At 38.6% G+C, this 22,669-nt stretch overlaps 1 protein-coding gene across 1 annotated transcript in view; it reads left to right on the top strand.

The window, feature by feature from the left end:
* Nucleotides 1-4,541: 4,541 nt before the first annotated feature.
* KATNAL2 (katanin catalytic subunit A1 like 2) overlaps nucleotides 4,542-22,669 on the top strand; it is a 92,417-nt gene continuing 74,289 nt past the window's right edge. The window contains exon 1 of the mRNA XM_059040993.2: nucleotides 4,542-4,631. Coding sequence (XP_058896976.1) covers nucleotides 4,581-4,631 — 51 coding nt within the window. The 5' untranslated portion in view covers nucleotides 4,542-4,580. The remainder of the gene's footprint in view (nucleotides 4,632-22,669) is intronic.

Below are 22,669 nucleotides of genomic sequence, written 5' to 3'. Positions count from 1 at the left end.
TCTATTTACAATAGCCAGGGCATGGAAGCAACCTAAGTGTCCATCATAGGATGAATGGATAAAGAAGATGTGGCACATATATACAATGGAATATTACTCAGCCAGAAAAAGAAACGAAATTGAGTTATTTGTAATGAGGTGGATGGACCTAGAGTCTGTCATACAGAGTGAAGTAAGTCAGAAAGAGAAAAACAAATACCGTATGCTAACACATATATATGGAATCTAAGGGGAAAAAAAAGGTCATGAAGAACCTAGGGGTAAGATGGGAATAAAGACACAGACCTACTGGAGCATGGACTTGAGGATATGGGGAGGGGGAAGGGTAAGCTGTGACAAAGTGAGAGAGTGACATGGACATATATACACTACCAAACATAGAATAGATAGCTAGTGGGAAGCAGCTGCATAGCACAGGGAAATCAGCTAGGTGCTTTGTGACCACCTAGAGGGGTGGGATAGGGAGGGTGGGAGGGAGGGAGATACAAGAGGGAAGAGATATGGGAACATATGTATATGTATAACTGATTCACTCTGTTGTAAAGCAGAAACTAACACACCATTGTAAAACAGTTATACTCCAATAAAGATGTTAAAAACAACAAAAAAAGAATATTTGAAGAACAGAAAAAAAACCCCCAAAACTAATTTTAAGACGGGGTGAGGGGGTGGGATAGGGAGGGTGGGAGGGAGGGTGACACAAGAGGGAAGAGTTATGGGAACATATGTATATGTATAACTGATTCACTTTGTTGTAAAGGAGAAACTAACACACTATTGTAAAACAGTTATACTCAAATAAAGATGTTAAAAAAATAAATAAATTAATTAATTAAAAAAAAAAAGACGGGGTGAGATGAGATTGGGGAGTGAGGTACATGTCAAAATGAGGGATTTGAATGCTCTAGGTCACAGGAGTTTGCAGGTAGTAGTGTGATAAGGTCTCTATTCTAGGAAACTAACACTGGGAGTAACTCAGGGGCAAGTGACCTCCAAAGATGTCCTCTGAGAGTCTCTCATTTCCTATAGTCCCTGTGCCATGATCCCTCATCTAGGCTACGTAGCCTCCTTTCTGACCTCCCAGCTCCTGCCAGTCACCCTTTCCAAGTCACCTTAATTTCTGGAGAATATATTCACTGGATATAGAACTCTTAACTTGACAGTATTTGGTTTTCTTTCAGCCCTTTAAAGATGTTTTCTATAATCATCTGGACTCAGGTTGTTTCTATGTCTTGGCTATTGTAAATAATGCTGCAATGAAGATGGCTGTGCAGATACCTCTTCAGGATAGTGATTTCATTTCCTATGGATATGTATCCATAGTGGAATTGCTATACCATATGATAGTTCTATTTCTAATTTTTTGAAAAAAAACCTCCATACCGTTTTCCATAGTGGTTGTACAAGTTTATGTTTTCACCAAGAGTGCAGTTTCCTTTTCTCCACATCCTTATCTCTTGTATTTTTAATAATAACCATTCCAACAGGTGTGAGATTATATATCATTCTGATTTTGATTTGCATTTCCCTTATGATTAATGAGGTTGAGCACCTTTTCGTGTACTTGTTGGTCATTTGTATGTCTTCTTTGGAAAAACGTCTATTCAAGTCCTCTGACCATTTTAAAACTGGATTGTTTCGTTTTTTGCTATTGTATTGTATGAGTTCCTTACACATTTTGTATATTAACCCCTTATCAGAAAGATGGCAAATATTTTCTTACATTCCATAGTTTGCCTTTTCTTTTTATCAATCATTTCTTTTGTTGTGCAGAAGACTTTAGTTTGATATAATCCCACCTGTTCATTTTTGCTTTGGTCATGTGTGCTTTTGGTGTCATATTGAAAAAAAAAACATCTTTGCCAAGACCAATGTTAAGGAGCTTTTTCCCTAGGTTTTCTTCTGGGACTTTTATGGTTTCAGGTCTTACATTTAAGTCCTTAATCCATTTCAAGTTAGTTTTTGTGAGTGGTGTAAGATAAGGGTCCAATTTCAATCTTTTGCATGGGAATATCCAGTTTTCCCAACACCATTTATTGAAGAGACTATCCTTTACCCATTGAATATTCTTGGCTTCCTTGTCAAACATTAGTTGTCCAAAAATGTATTTTTTAATGTGTGTCTCAGTTGGAAACATTTGAAAGCCAGTGGTTATGTGGAGAAAATTCTTTAGAAAAACTTATATTACATTTGGAAATAAGTCAAAAGATAGTAGAGCATATCCTTTCAATGTCATACTAGAGCAGTGTTTAAGAGGCCCAACTGCCTTCCAAAAGGACTTTTGCGATGATGGAAATGTTCTATATCTGTGTTGTCCAATATATTATCCATTAGCTACATATGATAATTGAATACGTGTAATGTGGCTAGTGTGACTGTGGAACTGAATGTTTAACTTTGTTTAATTTTTTAATTAGTTAAAATTTAAATGTAAATGGTCAAAACTAGAGGAATGTTCTATGTCCTTTAGAAAAGAAAATGTCAAGATTTTACTGTCCTGTAGAACATTAACTAATTTTGTATCTAAGCTAGCAATCTTATCCTAACGTTTCTTCTCAAAATGCCTATAAATACCCAGTTCCTCAAAATGCTCTTTAAACCCACTTTACCATCTTACTGGCTCCCTCAGTGAGTTAGATAAAACCTTTGACATTATGTCCGTTCATATCAAAGAGAGTCATATTTTTAACTTTTTTGAAAGTCATGTCAACAAAAGAATGTGCTAAGTGTAGCGTAAAAGGATATATAGTGGAATCAGGAATTAGTTTTCTCTCCACCTAAGCTCTGCCTGGAGTAAGTATTGTGATCTGATAAACACCACTGAATTGTCCTAGAAAGTGATTCCTGAGCTGACTCTTAGTAGGCAAAATAGGCTTCAATTAGGCAAATGAGGTAGGAATGATCCTCCAAGCAAAAGGAACTGCTCAGGACTGGTTCACAAGCATTGTAAGCAGTTCATTTATGCTAGAGTGAGAGATGAGGGGAGGTGTCTGGGTCAGGGTGGGAATGACAGGTGAAACTGGACAAAAAGCAAATAGCAAGAGAGTGTAGTGGAAAGGAACACTGACTTCAGTCAGGAGACCTAGGTTTGCATCTTAACTCTATCTAGTTGGATAACCTAAAATGAGTTAACTCAGCTCTTTGAGCCTGTTTCCACAGCTGTAAATTGGGAGTATTAATAACTTTCCATTGGGTGTTAGGAGTAAATTGGATAAACACATAAATCACATAGTACATTGACTGGTGCCCTACTTTAAATGTTTACTAAATTATAGCTATTATTACTAATGAGAGAGTGGTGAACAACTTCAAATGGTGCCAAGTTTAAATTTGGTAACGTGTAAAATAATCTATAATTGGATTTCCTATTTAGGAAGTTATTGGCAACATTGGCAAGAACAGCTTCAAAGGAGTAGGGGCAGAAAGTGTTGAGAAATGAATGGGAGGTGAGGAAGTGAAGAAGAGGATAGCCAGTCCTTCCAGAAAGCTTGAAGTGAGTGCCAGAGAGGTGATTCTATTTAACAATTACAAGATGAGAACTTGTTTTTTAGATTGAGGAGACTTGAATATTTTTGTATCCTGAGGGGAGAATGGATGAAGGAAGCCAAAGATAATGAGGAGAGGATGGTTTAGAATAAGATTCATAGCAAGGGCTGGGCTTCCCTGGTGACGCAGTGGTTGAGAATCCGCCTGCCGATGCAGGGGACACGGGTTCGTGCCCCGGTCCGGGAAGATCCCACATGCCGCCGAGCGGCTGGGCCCGTGAGCCATGGCCGCTGAGCCTGTGCGTCCGGAGCCTGTGCTCCGCAACGGGAGAGGCCACAACAGTGAGAGGCCCGTGTACCGCAAAAAAAAAAAAAAAAAAAGCAAAAGAGACTGAAGGGAAAGACATTGAAGACAGAAGAGTAGTTAGTACATGAAGAAAATAAAGCAGAGGAAAAAGTAAAGGCCATGTTTGTCCCCTTCTAATGAGTAGGTCTGATGTGGGGGAAATTGGAGGGGAAGGAAAAATTTAATGCACAGTTTGCATCCAAGAAAGCCCCTGACAGCCATAGTCCACATCAGATTCTATCAATCTAGATGGACCAAGTACAGACAATTTCAAAGTAAAGCAGGAAGGAATTTCCAAACCTTTACCTTAATCAGGAGGGAGAGAGGGGCCTAGAGAAGACGGGATGCCAAAACAGAGTCTTGGGAACAGAAGCATTGGGTCACGAAGGCCTGAACAACTGCTGAAATCAAGGACAAATACTATGGTGCATAAACTTTAGAGACAGAATTAAGGGAAACAAAACAATTGCAAATGACCCAAGACCTGCCAATCATTCCCTTTCTGTCTCTCGATTGGTCAATGCCGTGCAAAAGCTCCGGATTAACAGACTTATTTTAACATTGATTGGCATGAGTAAAGAATCCATCTTTGCCCAATGATTGGCTGGCATGTCCAGGCTCTGGCCAATCCTGAAGGGGGCGGGCTGGTTAAGCGTCAGGTTTCCCTGAGCCGCCATCGGTGGAGGTACTGGTCAGCCTAGTAACTGGTTCCTTTTCTCCCTGCTCTCGGTCCCTAACACAGTGTCCTGATGGAGCTTTCTTACCAGACTCTCAAATTCACGCATCAGGCGCGGAAAGCGGTAAGGAAAGCATATACAAAAAGATAATTGTACTACCAGGAGCTCCTCTCCCCTTGCTGTTGCGGGCCGATTCGAGTGTCTCCAGTTGCTATGGTGACAGAGTCCGCTGCCCGAGTGGAGCAAGCGCAAAGTCTGGGGACTGGGCTTGAGGCAGGGGTGAGGGAAGGATTGTTCTGGGACGCAGGCGGGTTTGGGCTTGACAACGGGTTTGATGAAAGAGACGACAGGGTTGGTTTGTGACTGAGGAAATGAGGTGTCGAGGGGGAGGTATTATTAGGCAGGCTGAGTCTTGATGGGTGAGCGGGTTTGGGATGTGTTCAAAATGGGATTGTTCAAAGACAGGGCAACACTGACCTGGGAGTTGGAATACTGGGTTCTGGTCCTGACTGACTACTACCAGGGCTGACAGACCTTAGGAATTCCATTCCTCTCTCAGGTTCCGGTTCCCCATTTGAAAGTAGGTAATTGGATTATAATCCTTTTCACAGGAAGATCACATGAATTTTACAATACATACTGTTTCCTGTTGTCTGTGTTGCCAGGCACTGGGGAAATAAAAACAATGCTTTAGGGGGGAAAAATTAATTAAAAAAACACTGGTATCTAAGTTCTACCTCCAGAGATTCTGATTTACTGGTCTTGGTGTATCCTGTGCATTGATATTTTAGAAAATCTCAATAGGTGATTACAATGTGTAGCCAAGGTTATGAACCACCAGTTTAGTGTCTCCCACCTTTAAAAAAAACTAATAATACACAAAAAAGGTAACCCTTTGGCCTCACATCCCCTCTACTTAGCAACCTCTCTCCAACTTCTCCAATTTCTCTCCAACTTCTGGAAAGGATTGGCTACACTTGCTGTTTCTACCTCCTCACCTCTGTCCATTCCAACCTGAGCCTGAACTACCTGCATCAGAACATTTTGCACTGGCTTTTAATAAAGCAGATTCCTGGACCTCACTGAGAATTACTGAATCAGAAACTCTCAGGGATGGAGATCTTGAAACTTGCATTGTAAATGCACACTCCAGGTTTGAAAACCACTGTCCTAGATGGTCTTTTACATTTTCATGACTTCCAATGCGATCTGTATGCCAACAACTCCCCCAAACTGACTCTAGACTGGACTTCTTTCTGAGCCCCAAACCCATGTGATATCCTAGAATATGGAACACGGAGAAGACAATGAATTAATTGATTGTTTGACAAATCCAGTGGGGAATCTCAAGAATCTGCATGTTAACTTGTTTAACCCCTAACATTTAACCTTCTTCTCTAAAACCTGTTATCTTTCCCAGTCTTCCTCCCTCTGGGAATGTGAAACCACCATCCCCCCCCCCATCCTCTACATAAGAAGGAAGGCATCAGCAAATCTTACTGATTCTATTTCTATAATGGGTCTTTAATAATAGCCTTTATCTGTGTCCAAGCCACTATCATCTCTCACTTGAACCACTTTGATAGCCTCTTAACTATTACCCCTGTTGATTTTGCCTCCTTCCAGTCCATTCTTCATCTAATGATCAGAGTGATCTTAAAATTGTGTCACTCCCTGCCTGGGATCCTTTTAATGGCTTTCCATTACACTTGGAATAAAACCCCCAACCTTGACATGATCTATAGAGCAGGCAGTGATGTGGCCCAACTTCTACATCCAGCCTCTTTCTCACCACTTTCCATATTGCCTTGCACTGCTCCAGGCACTTTCTCTCAGATCTGACATGTTTCTGAACTCCATATGGTTTGTACCACACAGGTTACCATTTAATTGTGATTAATTTATGTTATTACCTATTTCCTGCATGTGGCATAGCCTCTCAAACAGAATTCATGTGACTTGGAAACAGAGACCCAGTCTTATTTTTTGGTTCTATTCCCTAGATGGGACTAAGAGCCATATTTAGGTATTCTCATTGATGTCTTGAACTTTTGGGGTCTGAGTGCAAGGAACTGTGTCTGTGGAGGGAATAAGGTTGAGGTGGGGGAGGTGATCAGTGAGTTGGATATAAAGAGGATTGCATGTCCACAAGGAATTTTGATCATCTATGTTGTCTACTGTATTAGGATTTCAAGAATACTTCCTTTTTATTTGGTTAATTTTTATTGTAGTTTCAAATTATATATATATATATTAAATCTATATTTTATATATATATATATATATATATATATATATATGATTTCTGTTTTAAGCAAAGTAATGCCAGCACTCAGTTTAAAAACATTTAATAGTTCTACAAAACTTAAGAAAAACAAGTTTCCTGCTTCCCTTCACACTGCCTTCAAATATTGCTCCCCAGAAGCAACTGCTTTTGCCCTTCATAGCAGCTTCTTCAAAATAACAAGTTAAAACTTCTGAATTCTGATTTTTCATTCTCAGATATAAATTCTATTTACTTTGATGGCAAATGAGCATTTGGCTTTTTTTTAACCTACCTCACTCCTTCCCCGTCCTCTATCACTAGCCCATACTTACTTTCCTTCCTCCATTTTCCCAAGATCACTTTATCACAAGTTTTGGTTAAATACATATTCAGTACAGTTATGTATATTAATCTGACCATGAAAATGTTATTCACAGCTGATATGGTACACTGTGGTTATATTTTATTTTTTATTTAACTTTGGGCAGGACTCAATCATAGCTTAAGTATGCCTTACCCTTTGGCTTAATTTTCTGTATATTTGATAACTACTTCCTTCCTAAATTTTCTGAAGGAATTGCAAAACTCCTCTCCATATGGTGAAGCTCACCAGGAAATCTTGCAGTTTCTTTTTTTTTCTTAGTGACATCCTTTCTGGACCTCTTGCATCTCCTGCTTTGTAGACTGGTTGTTCTCTGGGCTTGCTATGCAGCATTCTTCCTGGGAAATCCCTTCCCCTCTTCCCTGTGTCAGAAACCCTGTTTCTTGGACCCCATGTCTTCTTCCTTCTTGTCCTATATCCCTGTTTTAGTGAACATACTGACCAATGACTGCCTGAGAAAAGGTACATGGGAGGCAAAGTTTTTGAAGTAAGGTACTATGTATGAAGCTCTGTTCTTCTCTCACCTTGTTGATGGTTTGGCTGAGATTAATATTCTAGGCTGGAATTGATTTCATCTCATTTGCGATGGCATTTCTCCATTATCTTTTAGCTTCCAATGTGACTGCAACAAGTCTGGTTCTATTCTTTCTCTGAAAGCTTTTAGAATCTTCTCCTTATCGTCCCTGGTTTCTGAATTTTCATGAAGATATCGCTTGTTGAGAATCCTTTTTCATTCATAGCTCTGGTATGCAGTTATGGGCCATTTAGATCAGGGAATTCATGCCCTCAATTCTGGAAAATATTCTTGCATTATTTCTTTAGACAATTTTTTCCCTTTCTTTTTTTCCCCCTCTTGCTCTTCCTCCCTTCCTTTCTTTTTCTTTCTCTCACTCCCTCCTTCCTTCCTTCCTTTTGTATTTTTAAGGTCTTTCTTTTCCCTGGAAGTCCTACTTATTGGATATTTGACTTCCAAATGGAACCTCTAATCATGCTGTTTTCTGTTTTATTTTACATTGCTTACTTTTCTTGCTTTTCTTATCAAGAGACCTCTTCAACTTTTTATCCCATTTTGTTGAGATTTAAGTTTCTGCTATCATATTTTTATTTCCAGGTCTTTCTTATTGTCTCAATGTTCCTTTTTCACGGCATCTTGTTCTTACAAGATGCCACGGCTCCTTTTATCTTCCTGAGGTTTCCTCTCTCTCTCTCTCTCTCTCTCTCTCTCTCTCTCTCTCTCTCTCTCTCTCTCTCTCTCTCTCTCTCCCTCCCTCCCTCCCTCCCTCCCTCCCTCCCTCCCTCTTTGTCTTTTGCTCCTAGCATTATGTCTGTTTCCCCTCAGGTTTTTCTTTGCTTTTATTCCCTGGTGCTCTGTCTTTCATGTAGGAGGTTTCCCTCAGAAGTCTAGTGAACCTTGCCTGAGGTGAGACATCTAAAAGCTAATTAGAATCTGTGTGTTTTAGAAGAGGCTCCTCAAATAAAGATGGGTTTCTCTGTAGGATGATCATGAAGCCAGGGGTCTTTTCACTGGGACATCCCCAAATGCCATTCGGTGTCTGTAGGTCTTTGCTCTGAGGCCTTCAGTTTCTCCAAGGAGAAATCCTTCTCACCCTTCTACAGGGAATGAGGGCAAAACAAGCATGGTTGCCACCACTGTTGGAGTTGAACAGGGAAAGACAATTGAGTGGGGTGGTGGGGGGCTTCTCCTCACTGTTCAGTGTATAAATTGTACTTAATTACTCCTTCCTTTAAAAAAAATTCCTTTGCCATCACTTTAATGTGATTTTGGGAGAGAGCAGAGATAAACAATCTCTAGAACAGTTTTTGGTTTATAGATATTTATTGAACACCTACTGAGTACAAAGACTCATACTAGTTGCTTTTCCAGGGGGTGGTTTCAGAGAGATGAATGTAAAAAAAAAAAAAAGAACTCATATATGATTCATACCTAAAAGATAACTTTATTTTGTTATTGTTGGTTTCAAGTTAGGCATTTGTCATACATGTTTATATATTAAAATTTACTTTTAAATATGGTTATTTCTTTGCATATGATAGGGGTTGGGGGCTGAGCGTAAGAATGGGAGTTAGATACTCTTGAATTCATACCCCGGTTTTTACGTAACACTGAGGTAAATATGCATTTATTCATCCACTCATACAATGAACACTTACTTAGTGGCTACTATGTATAAAACATGATGGTTTTGAGATACCCATGATGTTTTGTGCATTGACACGGTTGATTATCCATAGGAAATGCCTCTTCTCTTGGTTTTCATGATGCTACAGTCTCCTAGAGTTCTGTTTTCCTTCTTGGCCTCCTTAATGCGCTTATGTTTCTCCTCCCCTTACATTTTTGTTCTTTAGGATCTGAACTTGCCTTTCTTGGTCAGCCTGCTTCCCAAACTTGACAAAGTGCCCCTCCTTGATGCAATGAGTAGACATCGCCATGCCACCTTTATCCCAGGAAATTATAATTGAATTTTTCCTTGTTGATTGCCTCCCCTGACCCCAGTAGACTATAAGCTCCTTGAGGGCAAGGACTCTGGCAAGTTTCTTTCATGACTGGTAAACTGATCATGCTTCTGCAGGGCTTCTGAGTCTTTAATGTGCACACTAAACACCTGGGATGTTTTGAAAATTCAGATTGTGATCCAGTAGTTCTGGATGGGGTGTGAATCATAAACTCCCTTGTGGTACTGATGCTGTAGTAGTGATCTGTGGGTAGCAAAATCTGTGAGTGGAGAATTTTCTCCTATTCCATTTTAAATTTAGTGTTTAATTAAAATAAGACTATATGCAATTTGTAAACCTCTGCCACTTTCTTTTTTTCAACTTGAAGGTAAGATCCTGGGGGCAAGGAAGCTCCGAGGAGCAATTGCTTCAGTGTTTTTAGTTTGACCATACAATTGAAACCAAACAAACAGTAATTGGTCTCAGTGCAGAAGAATGGTTTTTAGAAAGCCATAATTGATCCACACATTCATGTGTACACACAAAATAATCTGAAAAATAGTTACTTTTATTTATTCTCATGTGTCATTACATGTACTTTTCAAAAGTTGTGACTTTGCTTGTGTGAAACTTTTATATTAAAAAATCTGCTATAAGTGTTAGCTAATTAATGAGGTGTCAGATTAGGTTTTTAAATGAGCCTTGTTAAATGCCTTAGCTTTTATTAATTGCATGGGCCCCTAAAAAAAAATACTAGAGTAATTGAAAATTTAATTACATCAATGTTTTTCTTCAGAGAACTAAGGCTTATTAAGCTTTAAATGTTCAAACATTTAAGCGTCTATTGAAATACCAATAGCTATAAACAATGTGCAGTTCTAAATACTAATTAAACAAACTCTACCTCACCATAAAGCTAAACTGAATTTTAAGTAACTCATGTTTTAAGTTCTCAGCTCTGCTCTTACATAAGGAAGGTTAACCACTTCACTGCCGAGCACTGCCGTAGCCTTGTAGGCATCTTTAAAAGTGCCGTGGCTGCTGTTGAACCCCATTCTTCCTGTACCGCGACCAAGAAAGGGAGGCTGATCAGACAACCTGGAACATTTTGCTAGTGTCACATTGCTACTCTTGGAGATTTGTTCTTTTTTCTTTTATTTTTCTTTTTAACCACTAACTGAGAATATGAGAATATACAGATATGACTTTGTATATTTGATGTTTTGGGTTAAAAACATCCTTTCTTCCTTTTGTAAAAATAACGTTAATTTTATTAGGTTTTATTTTTAAGTATAAAAAGTATATATCTCTCCACCCAGGTCAATCTTGTAAACATTAAAAAAAAATGATAAAGCTTTCTGCTCTCAAATGTGGTAGAGTAAATGGTACCAGACTAGCCTTCCTGCTATATGTAACTAGGAAACTGGACTAAATATATGAATAATCTGTTTTCAGCTCAGCAGTTTTGCAGAGATGAGACAGGGAGTTGAGTTTGGGAAGACTTAGCTGGTTAGAATTGGGAGGGAAGAGGACCGGAGAGGAGGGAGGTAGGCAAACAAATTGCTCCATACATCTGAGTTTTTGGCTGAATATAAGCTGTGCATACACAGAGCAGAAATGTATGAAGCTGGGGAAAAACCTATTATCAGAGAACTATAAGCTGAACAACTACTGGTGCTTACATTGCATTGAGAGACATTTGAAGTCCAGCCAACCTGAGTGGAGACTTCTTGTGGAACAGCAGAGCATTTAGTAGAGATTCCAGGAAGGCAATGCATTAAGAGTAACCTAAACTAGGCTTAGAATAAAAGTGACTTTGGATAACCTCCTTCCTAACAAAGCTTGATAGAATCACACTTACCTGCAAATAACTAAACTCTCTGCCCCTTCAAAACCCTCAAAATACTTAAAAGAAGGCAATATAACCTAGGGATTCACAAGACTGGCATCCAAGGAAGTAACTACTAGTGGTCATAAAAACCAGGAAAACGTGCCAAAACCAGGACAAAAATCAGTCAACAGAAGATCCAGTAATGCAACAAAAGACAGAATTAGCAGACAGGGTCTTTAAAAATAGCTATTATAAATATGTTTAAACATTTAAGGAAAACATGATTATAAAAAGGAGAAAAACAGAAGATATAAAAAGAATAAAATGGAACTTACAGACTTGAAAAATACGCAGAATTGTTTCTGGGTCCTCAAGTCTGTTCCAGGAGACTTTTTCTCTATTTTCTGTGCTAATACCACACTGTCTTAATAAATATAGTTGTATCCATTAGAGCAAAGACTTCTACTTGTTCTTTTTTTGTCAAATGGTCACACTATTATTTGTTCTTGTAGTTGGTGGCTGAGCGTAAGAATGGGAGTTAGATACTCTTGAATTCATACCCCGGTTTTTACGTAACACTGAGGTAAATATGCATTTATTCATCCACTCATACAATGAACACTTACTTAGCGGCTACTATGTATAAAACATGATGGTTTTTTTTTTTTTTTTTTTTTTGCGGTATGCGGGCCTCCCACTGTAGCGGCCTCTCCCGTGGCGGAGCACAGGCTCCGGGCGTGCGGCTCAGCGGCCACGGCTCAAGGGCCCAGCCGCTCCGCGGCATGTGGGATCCTCCCGGACCGGGTCACGAACCCGCGTCCCCCGCACCGGCAGGCGGGCTCCCAACCACTGCGCCACCAGGGAAGCCCAACATGATGGTTTTGAGATACCCATGATGTTTTGTGCATTGACACCGTTGATTATCCATAGGAAATGCCTCTTCTCTTGATTTTTCTTGTTTCTTGAGGTAGGATTGTATTGCTATAAACTTCCTCTTAGAACTGCTTTTGCTGCATCCCATAGGTTATGGATCATGATGTTTTCGTTGTCATTTGTCTCTAGGTATTTTTTGACTTCCTTGTTGATTTCTTCAGTGCTCTCTTGGTTATTTATTTACTTATTGTTTGCCTTCATGTGTTTGTGTTTTTTACGTTTTTTCCCTGTAATTGATTTCTAATCTCATAGCGTTGTGGTCAGAAAAGATGCTTAAAATGATTTCAGTTTTCTCAAATTTACCAAGGCTTGATCTGTGACCCAAGATGTGATCTATCCTGGAGAATGTCCGTGTGCACTTGAGAAGAAAGAGTAATCTGCTGTTTTCAGATGGAACGTCCTATAAATATCAATTAAATCTATCTGGTCTGTTGTGTCATTTAAAGCTTGTGTTTCCTTATTAATTTTCTGTCTGGATGATCTGTCCATTGGTGTAAGTGAGGTGTTAAAGTCCCCCACTATTATTGTGTTACTGTCGATTTCCTTTTTTATAGCTGTTAGCATTTGCCTTATGTGTTGAGGTGCTCCTATGTTGGGTGCATATATATTTATAATTGTTATATCTTCTTCTTGGATTGATCCCTTGATCATTATGTAGTGTCCTTCCTTGTCTCCTGAAACATTCTTTATTTTAAAGTCTATTTTATCTGATATGAGTATTGCTACTCCAGCTTTACTTGATTTCCATTTGCATGGATTATCTTTTTCTCCCCTCACTTTCAGTCTGTATGTGTTCCTAGGTCTGAAGTGGGTCTCTTGTAGACAGCGTATATATGGGTCTTGTTTCTGTATCCATTCAGCCAGCCTGTGTCTTTTGGTTGGAGCATTTAATCCAATCACGTGTAAGGTAATTATCAATATGTATGTTCCTATGACCATTTTCTTAATTGTTTTGGGTTTGTTTTTGTGGGTCCTTTTCTTCTTTTGTGTTTCCCAGTTAGAGAAGTTCCTTTAGCATTTGTTGTAGAGCTGGTTTGGTGGTGTTGAATTCTATTAGCTTTTGCTTGTCTGTAAAGCTTTTGATTTCTCCGTGGAATCTGAATGAGATCCTTGCTAGGTAGAGTTATCTTGGTTGTAGGTTCTTCCCTTTCATCACTTTAAGTATATCATGCCACTCCCTTCTGGCTTGTAGAGTTTCTGCTGAGAAATCAGCTCTTAACCTTATGGGAGTTCCCTTGTATGTTATTTGTCATTTTTCCTTTGTTGCTTTTAATAATTTTTCTTTGTCTTTAGTTTCTGTCAGTTTGATTAGTATGTGTCTTGGTGCGTTTCTCCTTGGGTTTATCCTGCCAGGGACTCTCTGCTCTTCCTGGACTTGGGTGGCTGTTTCCTTTCCCATGTTAGGGAAATATTCGACTATAATCACTTTAAATATTTTTTCCAGTCCTGTCTCTCTTTCTTCTCCATCTGGGACCCCTATAATGTGAATGTTGTTGCATTTAATGTTGTCCCAGAGGTCTCTTAGGCTGTCTTCTCATTTCTTTTCATTCTTTTTTCTTTATTCTGTTCCATGGCAGTGAATTCCACCATTCTGTCTTCCAGGTCACTTATCCATTCTTCTGCCTCACTTATTCTGCTATTGATTCCTTCTAGTATATTTTTGATTTCAGTTATTCTATTGTTCATCTCTGTTTGTTTGTTCTTTAATTCTTCTAGGTGTTTGTTTTTTCATTCTTCTAGGTCTTTGTTAAACATTGCTTGCATCTTCTCAATCTTTGCCTCCATTATTTTTCCAAGGTTCTGGATCATCTTCACTGTCATTATTCTGAATTCTTTTTCTGGAAGGTTGCCTATCTCTACTTCACTTAGTTGTTCTTCTGGGGTTTTATCTTGTTCCTTCATCTGGTACATAGTCCTCTGCCGTTTCATTTTGTCTGTCTTTCTGTGAATGTGGCTTTTGGTTACAGGCTGCAGGACTGTAGTTCTTCTTGCTTCTGCTGTCTGCCCTCTGGTGGATGAGGCTATCTAAGAGGCGTGTGCAAGCTTCCTGGTGGGAGGGACTGGTGGTGGGTAGAGCTGGGTGTTGCTCTGGTGGGCAGAGCTCATTAAAACTTTAATTTGCTTGTCTGCTGGTGGGTGGGGCTGAGTTCCCTCCCTGTTGGTTGTTTGGCCTGAAGCAACCCAGCACTGGAGCCTAGAGGCTCTTTGGTGGGGCTAATGGTCTCACTCCAGGAGGGCTCACACCAAGGAGTACTTCCCAGAACTTGTGCTGCCAGTGTCCTTGTCCCCACAGTGAGCCACAACCATACCCCGACTCTGCAGGAGACCCTCCAACACTAGCAGGTAGGTCTGGTTCAGTTTCCTATGGGGTCACTGCTCCTTCTCCTGGGTCCTGATGCACACCCTACTTTGTGTGTGCCCTCCAAGAGTGGAGTCTGTGTTGCCCCTAGTCCTGTCAAAGTCCTGCAATCAAATCCCGCTAGCCTTCAAAGACTGATTCTCTGGGAATTCCTCCTCCCGTTGCCAGACCCACAGGTTGGGAAGCCTGACATGGGGCTGAGAACCATCACTCCAGTGGGTGGACTTCTGTGGTATAATTGTTCCCCGGTTTGTGAGTCACCCACCCAGCGGTTATGGGATTTGATTTTATTGTGATTGCACCTCTCCTTCCATCTCACTGCGGCTTCTCCTTTGTGTTTGGGTGTGGGGTGTCCTTTTTGGTGAGTTCCAGTGTCTTCCTGTCGATGATTGTTCAGCAGTTAGTTGCGATTCCGATGCTTTCGCAGGAGGGAGTGAGTGCACGTCCTTCTACTCCGCCACCTGGAACCAATCCTTGGTCACACTATTATTGACAACATGTATTTACATATTTTAGAATCAACTTGTCAAATTCCACAAAGGTTGCCAGATTTTGATTGAGATGGCATTGAATCTGAAGATAAATTTGAGAAGAATTGACAATTTAATTTTAATTTATTATTTTTTTAAATTATTTTTTTGGCTGTGTCAGGTCTTAGGTGTGGCACGTGGACTCTTCATTGTGGTGTGTGGGCTCCAGAGTGTGTGGCCTCTGTAGTTGCAGTGCACAGGCTTCTCTAGTTTTGGTGCGCAGGCTCAGTAGTTGTGGTGTGTGGGCTTAGTTGCCCCACAGCATGTGGGATCTTAGTTCCCCAACCAGGGATCGAACCCACGTACCCTACATTGGAAGGTGGATTCTTAACCACTGGACCACTAGGAAAGTCCCAAGAATTGACAATTTAAAAATAATGACAATTATAAAGAATTCTACAATCTAGGAGTATAGTATCTCTTTTTATTCTAGGTTCCTTAATTTTTTTCAGTAGCAACTTAGAGTTTTCTTCATAGAGGTTTTGCCTGTTTTCATTAGAAATAATTTTAGTTTCTTGATACTACTCTAAATGGTTTTTATGTCATTGTAAATGGTTTCTTGGTTGTTTAAATTTTTTTTATATGTATGACTGATATGTAGAAATGCAATTGATTTTGTATATTGATCTTATTTTAGTGACAATGCTAAATTCATTTATTAATTCTAATAATTATCTGTGAATTATTTTGATTTATTTACATACAGTCAAATTATCCATGAATAAAAGAGCGAAACCTTTTAAAAAAATTCTTATGCTATTTATTTATTTTTCTTGCCTAATCTTACAGATTAGGACCTCCAATATAATATAATGTTGAACAGAAGTGGAATTAAGAGGCATTATTGTCTTTTCCCCAAGCACAAAGTTTCACCCTTTAGCATGATGTATACTACAGGTTTTTTGGTAGATATCTTTTTGTCAAGTTAATGCAGCTTTCTTCTATTCTTAGTTTACCCACAGTTGTTTGGGTTTTTTTTAATCAAGGAAAGTGGGTTGTTTTTATCGAACACTTTTCTACATTTGTTGAAGTGATCATATGATTTCTCTTTATTTTGTAATGTGATGCATTAACTATACTGCTTAATTGTCTAATATTAAAACAACCTTACCTCATTCCTGGGATACACAGAAGTTTTATATTATATAATGCTGATTCAATTTGCTAATATTTTGCTTAGGATTTTTCCATCTATTTTTTTTAAACATCTTTATTGGAGTATAATTGCTTTACAATTGTGTGTCAGTTTTTGCTTTATAACAAACTGAATCAGTTATACATATACATATGTCCCCATATCTCTTTCCTCTTACATCTCCCTCCCTCCCACCCTCCCTATCCCACCCCTCTAGGTGGTCACAAAGCATCAAGCTGATCTACCTGTGCTATGTGTCTGCTTCCGACTAGCTATCTATTTTACGTTTGGTAGTGTATATATGTCCATGCCACTATCTCACTTTGTCCCAGCTTACCCTTCCCCCTCCCCGTATCCTCAAGTCCATTCTCTAGTATGTCTGTGTCTTTATTCCCATCATGTCCCTAGGTTCTTCACGACCATTTTTTTTTTTTTTTAATTCCATATATATGTGTTAGCATACAGTATTTGTTTTTCTCTTTCTGACTTACTTCACTCTGTATGACAGACTCTAGGTCCATCCACCTCATTACAAATAACTCAATTTCATTTCTTTTTATGGCTGAGTAATATTGCATTGTATATGTGTGCCATATCTTCTTTATCTATTCATCTGTTGATTGACACTTAGGTTGTTTCCATGTCCTGCCAATTGTAAAGAGAGCTGCAATGAATATTTTGGTACATGACTCTTTTTGAATTATGGTTTTCTCAGGGTATATGCCCAGTAGTGGGATTGCTGGGTCATATGGTAGTTCTATTTTTAGTTTTTTAAGGAACCTCTATACTGTTCTCCATAGTGGCTGTATCAATTTACATTCCCACCAACAGTGCAAGAGTGTTCCCTTTTCTCCACACCCTCTCCAGCATTTATTGTTTGTAGATGTTTTGATGGTGCCCATTCTGACCTGTGTGAGATGATATCTCATTATAGTTTTGATTTGCATTTCTCTAATGATTAGTGATGTTGAGCATTCTTTCATGTGTCTGTTGGCAATCTGTAAATCTTCTTTGGAGAAATGTCAATTTAGACCTTCTGCCCATTTTTGGATTGGGTTTTTTGTTTTTTTGATATTGAGCTGCATTAGCTGCTTGTAAATTTTGGAGATTAAACATTTGTGAGTTGCTTCATTTGCAAAAAGATTCTCCCATTCTGAGGATTGTCTTTTCGTCTTGTTTATGGTTTCCTTTGTTGTGCAAAAGCTTTTAAGTTTCATTAGGTCCCATTTGTTTATTTTTGTTTTTATTTCCATTGCTCTAAGAGGTGGGTCAAAAAGGATCTTGCTGTGACTTATGTCATAGAGTGTTCTGCCTATGTTTTCCTCTACAAGTTTGATAGTGTCTGGCCTTACATTTAGGTCTTTAATCCATTTTGACTTTATTTTTGTGTATGGTATTAGGGAGTGTTCTAATTTCATTCTTTTACATGTAGCTGTCCAGTTTTCCCAGCACCACTTATGGAAGAGGCTGTCTTTTCTCCACTGTATATTCTTGCCTCCTTTATCAAAGATAAGGTGACCATATGTGCATGGGTTTATCTCTGGGCTTTCTATCCTGTTCCATTGATCTATATTTCTGTTTTTGTGCCAGTACCATACTGTCTTAATTACTGTAGCTTTGTAGCATAGTCTGAAGTCAAGGAGCTTGATTCTTCCAGCTCCATTTTTCTTTCTCAAGATTGCTTAGGCTTTTCGGGGTCTTTTGTGTTTCCATACAAATTGTGAAATTTTTTGTTCTAGTTGTGTGAAAAATGCTAGTGGTAGGGACTGCATTGAATCTGTAGATTGTTTTGTGTAGTATAGTCATTTTCACAATGTTGATTCTTCCAATCCAAGAACATGATATATCTCTCCATCTAGTTATATCATCTTCAATATCTTTCATCACTGTCTTATAATTTTCTGCATACAGGTCTTTTGTCTCCTTAGGTAGGTTTATGCCTAGATATTTTACTCTTTTTGTTGCAGTGGTAAATGGGAGTGTTTTGTTAATTTCACTCTCAGATCATTAGTGTATAGGAATGCAGGAGATTTCTGTGCATTAATTTTGTATCCTGCTACTTTACCAAATTCATTGATTAGCTCTAGTAGTTTTCTGGTAGCATCTTTAGGATTCTGTACGTATAGTATCATGTCGTCTGCAAACAGTGACAGTTTTACTTCTTCTTTTCTGATATGGATTCCTTTTATTTCTTTTTCTTCTCTGATTGCTGTGGCTAAAACTTCCAAAACTATGTTGAATAATAGTGGTGAGAGTGGGCAACCTTGTCTTGTCCCTGATCTTAGTGGAAATGCTTTCAGTTTTTCACCATTGAGAATGATGTTGGCTGTGGATTTGTCATATATGGACTTTATTATGTTGAGATAAATTCCCTCTATGCCTACTTTCTGGAGGGTTTTTTATCATAAATGGGTGTTGAATTTTGTCGAAAGCTTTCCCTGCATCTATTGAGATGATCATATGGTTTTTCTCCTTCAGTTTGTTGATATGGTGTATCACATTGGTTGATTTGAGTATATTGAAGAATCCTTGCATTCCTGGGATAAATGCCACTTGAACATGGTGTATGATCCTTTTAATGTGCTGTTGGATTCTGTTTGCTAGTATTTTGTTGAGAATTTTTGCATCTATGTTCATCAGTGATATTGGCCTGTAGTTTTCTTTCTTTGTGACATCTTTGTCTGGTTTTGGTATCAGGGTGATGGTGGCCTCGTAGAATGACTTTGGGAGTGTTCTTCACTCTGCTATATTTTGGAAGAGTTTGAGAAGGTTAGATGTTAGCTCTTCTCTAAATATTTGATAGAATTCGCCTGTGAAGCCATCTGGTCCTGGGCTTTTGTTTGTTGGAAGATTTTTAATCACAGTTTCAATTTCAGTGCTTGTGAATGGTCTGTTTATATTTTCTATTTCTTCCTGGTTCAGTCTCAGAAGGTTGTGCATTCTAAGAATTTGTCCATTTCTTCCAGGTTGTCCATTTTATTGGCATATAGTTGCTGTAGTAACCTCTCATGATCCTTTGTATTTCTGCAGAGTCAGTTGTTACTTCTCCTTTTTCATTTCTAATTCTATTGATTTGAGTCTTCTCCCTTTTGTTTTTGATGAGTCTGGCTAATGGTTTATCAATTTTGTTTATCTTCTCAAAGAACCAGCTTTGAGTTTTATTGATCTTTGCTATCGTTTCCTTTATTTCTTTTTCATTTTCTTCTGATCTTATCTTCACGATTTCTTTCCTTCTGCTAACCTTGGGGTTTTTTTTTTTTGTTGTTCTTCTTTCTCTAATTGCTTCAGGTGTAAGGTTAGGTTGTTTATTTGAAATGTTTCTTGTTTTTTAAGGTAGGATTGTATTGCTATAAACTTTCCTCTTAGAACTGCTTTTGCTGCATCCCATAGGTTTTGGGTCATCGTGTTTGCATTGTCACTTTTTTCTAGGTATTTTTTGATTTCCTCTTTTATTTCTTCAGTGATCTCTCGGTTATTAAGTGGTGTATTGCTTAGCTTCCATGTGTTTGTACTTTTAACAGATATTTTCCTCTAATCGATATCTAGTCTCATAACATTGTAGTCGGAAAAGATACTTGATACAATTTCAGTTTTCTTAAATTTACCAAGGCCTGATTTGTGACCCAAGATATGATCTATCCTGGAGAATGTTCCATGAGCACTTGAGAAGAATGTGTGTTCTGTTGTTTTTGGATGGAATGTCCTATAAATATCAATTAAGTGCATCTTGTTTAATGTATCATTTAAAGCTTGTGTTTCCGTATTTATTTTCATCTTGGATGATCTGTCCATTGGTGAAAATGGGGTGTTAAAGTCCCCTACTATGATTGTGTTACTGTTGATTTCCCCTTTTATAGTTGTTAGTATTTGCCTTATGTATTGATGTGCTCCTGTGTTGAGTGCATAAATATTTAAAATTGTTATATCTACTTCTTGGATTGATCCCTTGATCATTAGGTAGTGTCCTTCTTTGTCTCTTGTAATAGTCTTTGTTTTAATGTCTGTTTTGTCTGATACGGGAATTGCCACTCCAGCTTTCTTTTGATTTCCATTTGCGTGGAATATCATTTTCCATCCCCTCACTTTCAATCTGTATGTGTCCCTAGGTCTGAAGTGGGTCTCTTGTAGACAGCATATATACAAGTCTTGTTTTTGTGTCCATTCAGCCAGTCTATGTCTTTTGGTTGGAGCATTTAATCCATTTACATTTAAGGTAATTATTGGTATGTATGTTCCTAATACCATTTTCTTAATTGTTTTTGGTTTGTTATTGTAGGTCTTTTCCTTCTCTTGTGTTTCCTGCCTAGAGAAGTTCCTTTATAATTTGTTGTAAAGCTGGTTTGGTGGTGCTGAATTCTCTTAGCTTTTGCTTGTCTGTAAAGGTTTCGATTTTTCCGTCAAATCTGAATGAGATCCTAATTGGGTAGTGTAATCTTGGCTGTATGTTTTTCCCTTTCATCACGTTACATATGTCCTGCCAGTCTCTCCTGGCTTGTCAAGCTTCTGCTGAAAGATCAGCTGTTAACCTTGTGGGGATTCCCTTGTGTGTTGTTTGTTGTTTTTCCCTTGCTGCTTTTAATATTTTTTCTTTGTATTTAATTTTTGATAGTTTGATTAATATGTGTCTTGGCGTGTTTCTCCTTGGATTTATGCGGTATGGGACTCTCTGTGCTTCCTGGACTTGATGAACTATTTCTTTTCCCATATTAGGGAAGTTTTCAACTATAATCTCTTCAAATATTTTCTCAGTCCTTTTCTTTTTCTCTTCTTCTTCGGAGACACCTATCATTCAAATGTTGGTGGGTTTAATGTTGTCCCAGAGGTCTCTGAGACTGTCCTTAATTCTTTTCATTCTTTTTTCTTTATTCTGCTCTGCAGTAGTTATTTCCACTATTTTATCTTCCAGTTCACTTATCCGTTCTTCTGCCTCAGTTATTTTGCTATTGATTCCTTCTAGAGAATTTTTAATTTAATGTATTGTGTTGTTCATCACTGTTTGTTTGCTCTTTAGTTCTTCTAGGTCCTTTTTAAATGTTTCTTGTATTTTCTCCATTCTGTTTCCAAGATTTTGGATTATTTTTACTATCATTAATCTGAATTCTTTTTCAGGTAGACTACCTATTTCCTCTTCATTTGTTAGGTCTGGTGGGTTTTTGCCTTGCTCCTTCATCTGCTGTGTGTTTCTCTGTCTTCTCATTTTGCTTAACTTACTGTGTTTGGGGTCTCCTTTTCGCAGGCTGCACGTTTGTAATTCCTGTTGTTTTTGGTTTCTGCCCCCAGTGGCTAAGGTTGGTTCAGTGTGTTATGTAGGCTTCCTGGTGAAAGGACTAGTGCCTGTGTTCTGGTGGATGAAGCTGGATCTGGTCTTTCTGGTGGGCAGGTCCACGTCTGGTGGTGTGTTTTGGTGTGTCTGTGGCTTTATTATGATTTTAGGCAGCCTCTGTGCTAATGGATGGGGTTATGTTCCTGTCTTGCTAGTTGTTTGGCATAGGGTGTCCAGCAGTGTAGCTTGCTGGTCGTTGAGTGGAGCTGGGTCTTGGCATTGAGGTGGAGATCTCTGGGAGATTTTTGCCATTTGATATTACGTGGAGCTGGGAGGTCTCTTGTGGACCAGTGCCCTGAACTTGGCTCTCCCACCTCAGAGGCACAGCCCTGATGCCTGGCTGGAGCACCAAGAGCCTGTCATCCAAATGGCTCAGAATAAAAGGGAGAAAAAAAGAAAGAAAGAAGAAGAAAAAATAAAATATAGTTATTAAAATAAAAAATAAAAAACAATTATTAAAAAAAATTTTAAGTAATTAAAAAAAAAGAAAGAAAGAAAGAAGATAGGAACCAAACTGAAAAACAAAGCCACCAACAATAACAAGTGCTAAAATCTGTACTAAAAGAAAAAAAAAAAAGGACAGACAGAACCCTAGGACAAATGGTAAAAGCAAAGCTATACAGACTAAATCACACACAGAAGCATACACATACACACTCTCAAAAAGAGAAAAAAGGGAAAAAAAAAAATCATTGTTCCCAAGGTCCACCTCCTCAATTTGGGATGATCCGTTGTCTATTCATGTATTCCACAGATGCAGGTACATCAAGTTGATTGTGGAGATTTAATCTGCTCCTCCTGACTCTGCTGGGAGAAATATCCCTTTCTCTTCCTTGTTCACAAAGCTCCTGGGGTTCAGCTTTGGATTTGGGCATGCCTCTGCATGTAGGTCACCTGAGGGTGTCTGTTTTTCGCTCATACAGGATGGGGTTAAAGGGGCAGCTGATT

This window comes from Kogia breviceps, chromosome 15, assembly GCF_026419965.1.
Source record: "Kogia breviceps isolate mKogBre1 chromosome 15, mKogBre1 haplotype 1, whole genome shotgun sequence".
NCBI lineage: Eukaryota > Metazoa > Chordata > Mammalia > Artiodactyla > Physeteridae > Kogia > Kogia breviceps.
This window is presented reverse-complemented; position numbering and strand designations above follow the sequence as displayed.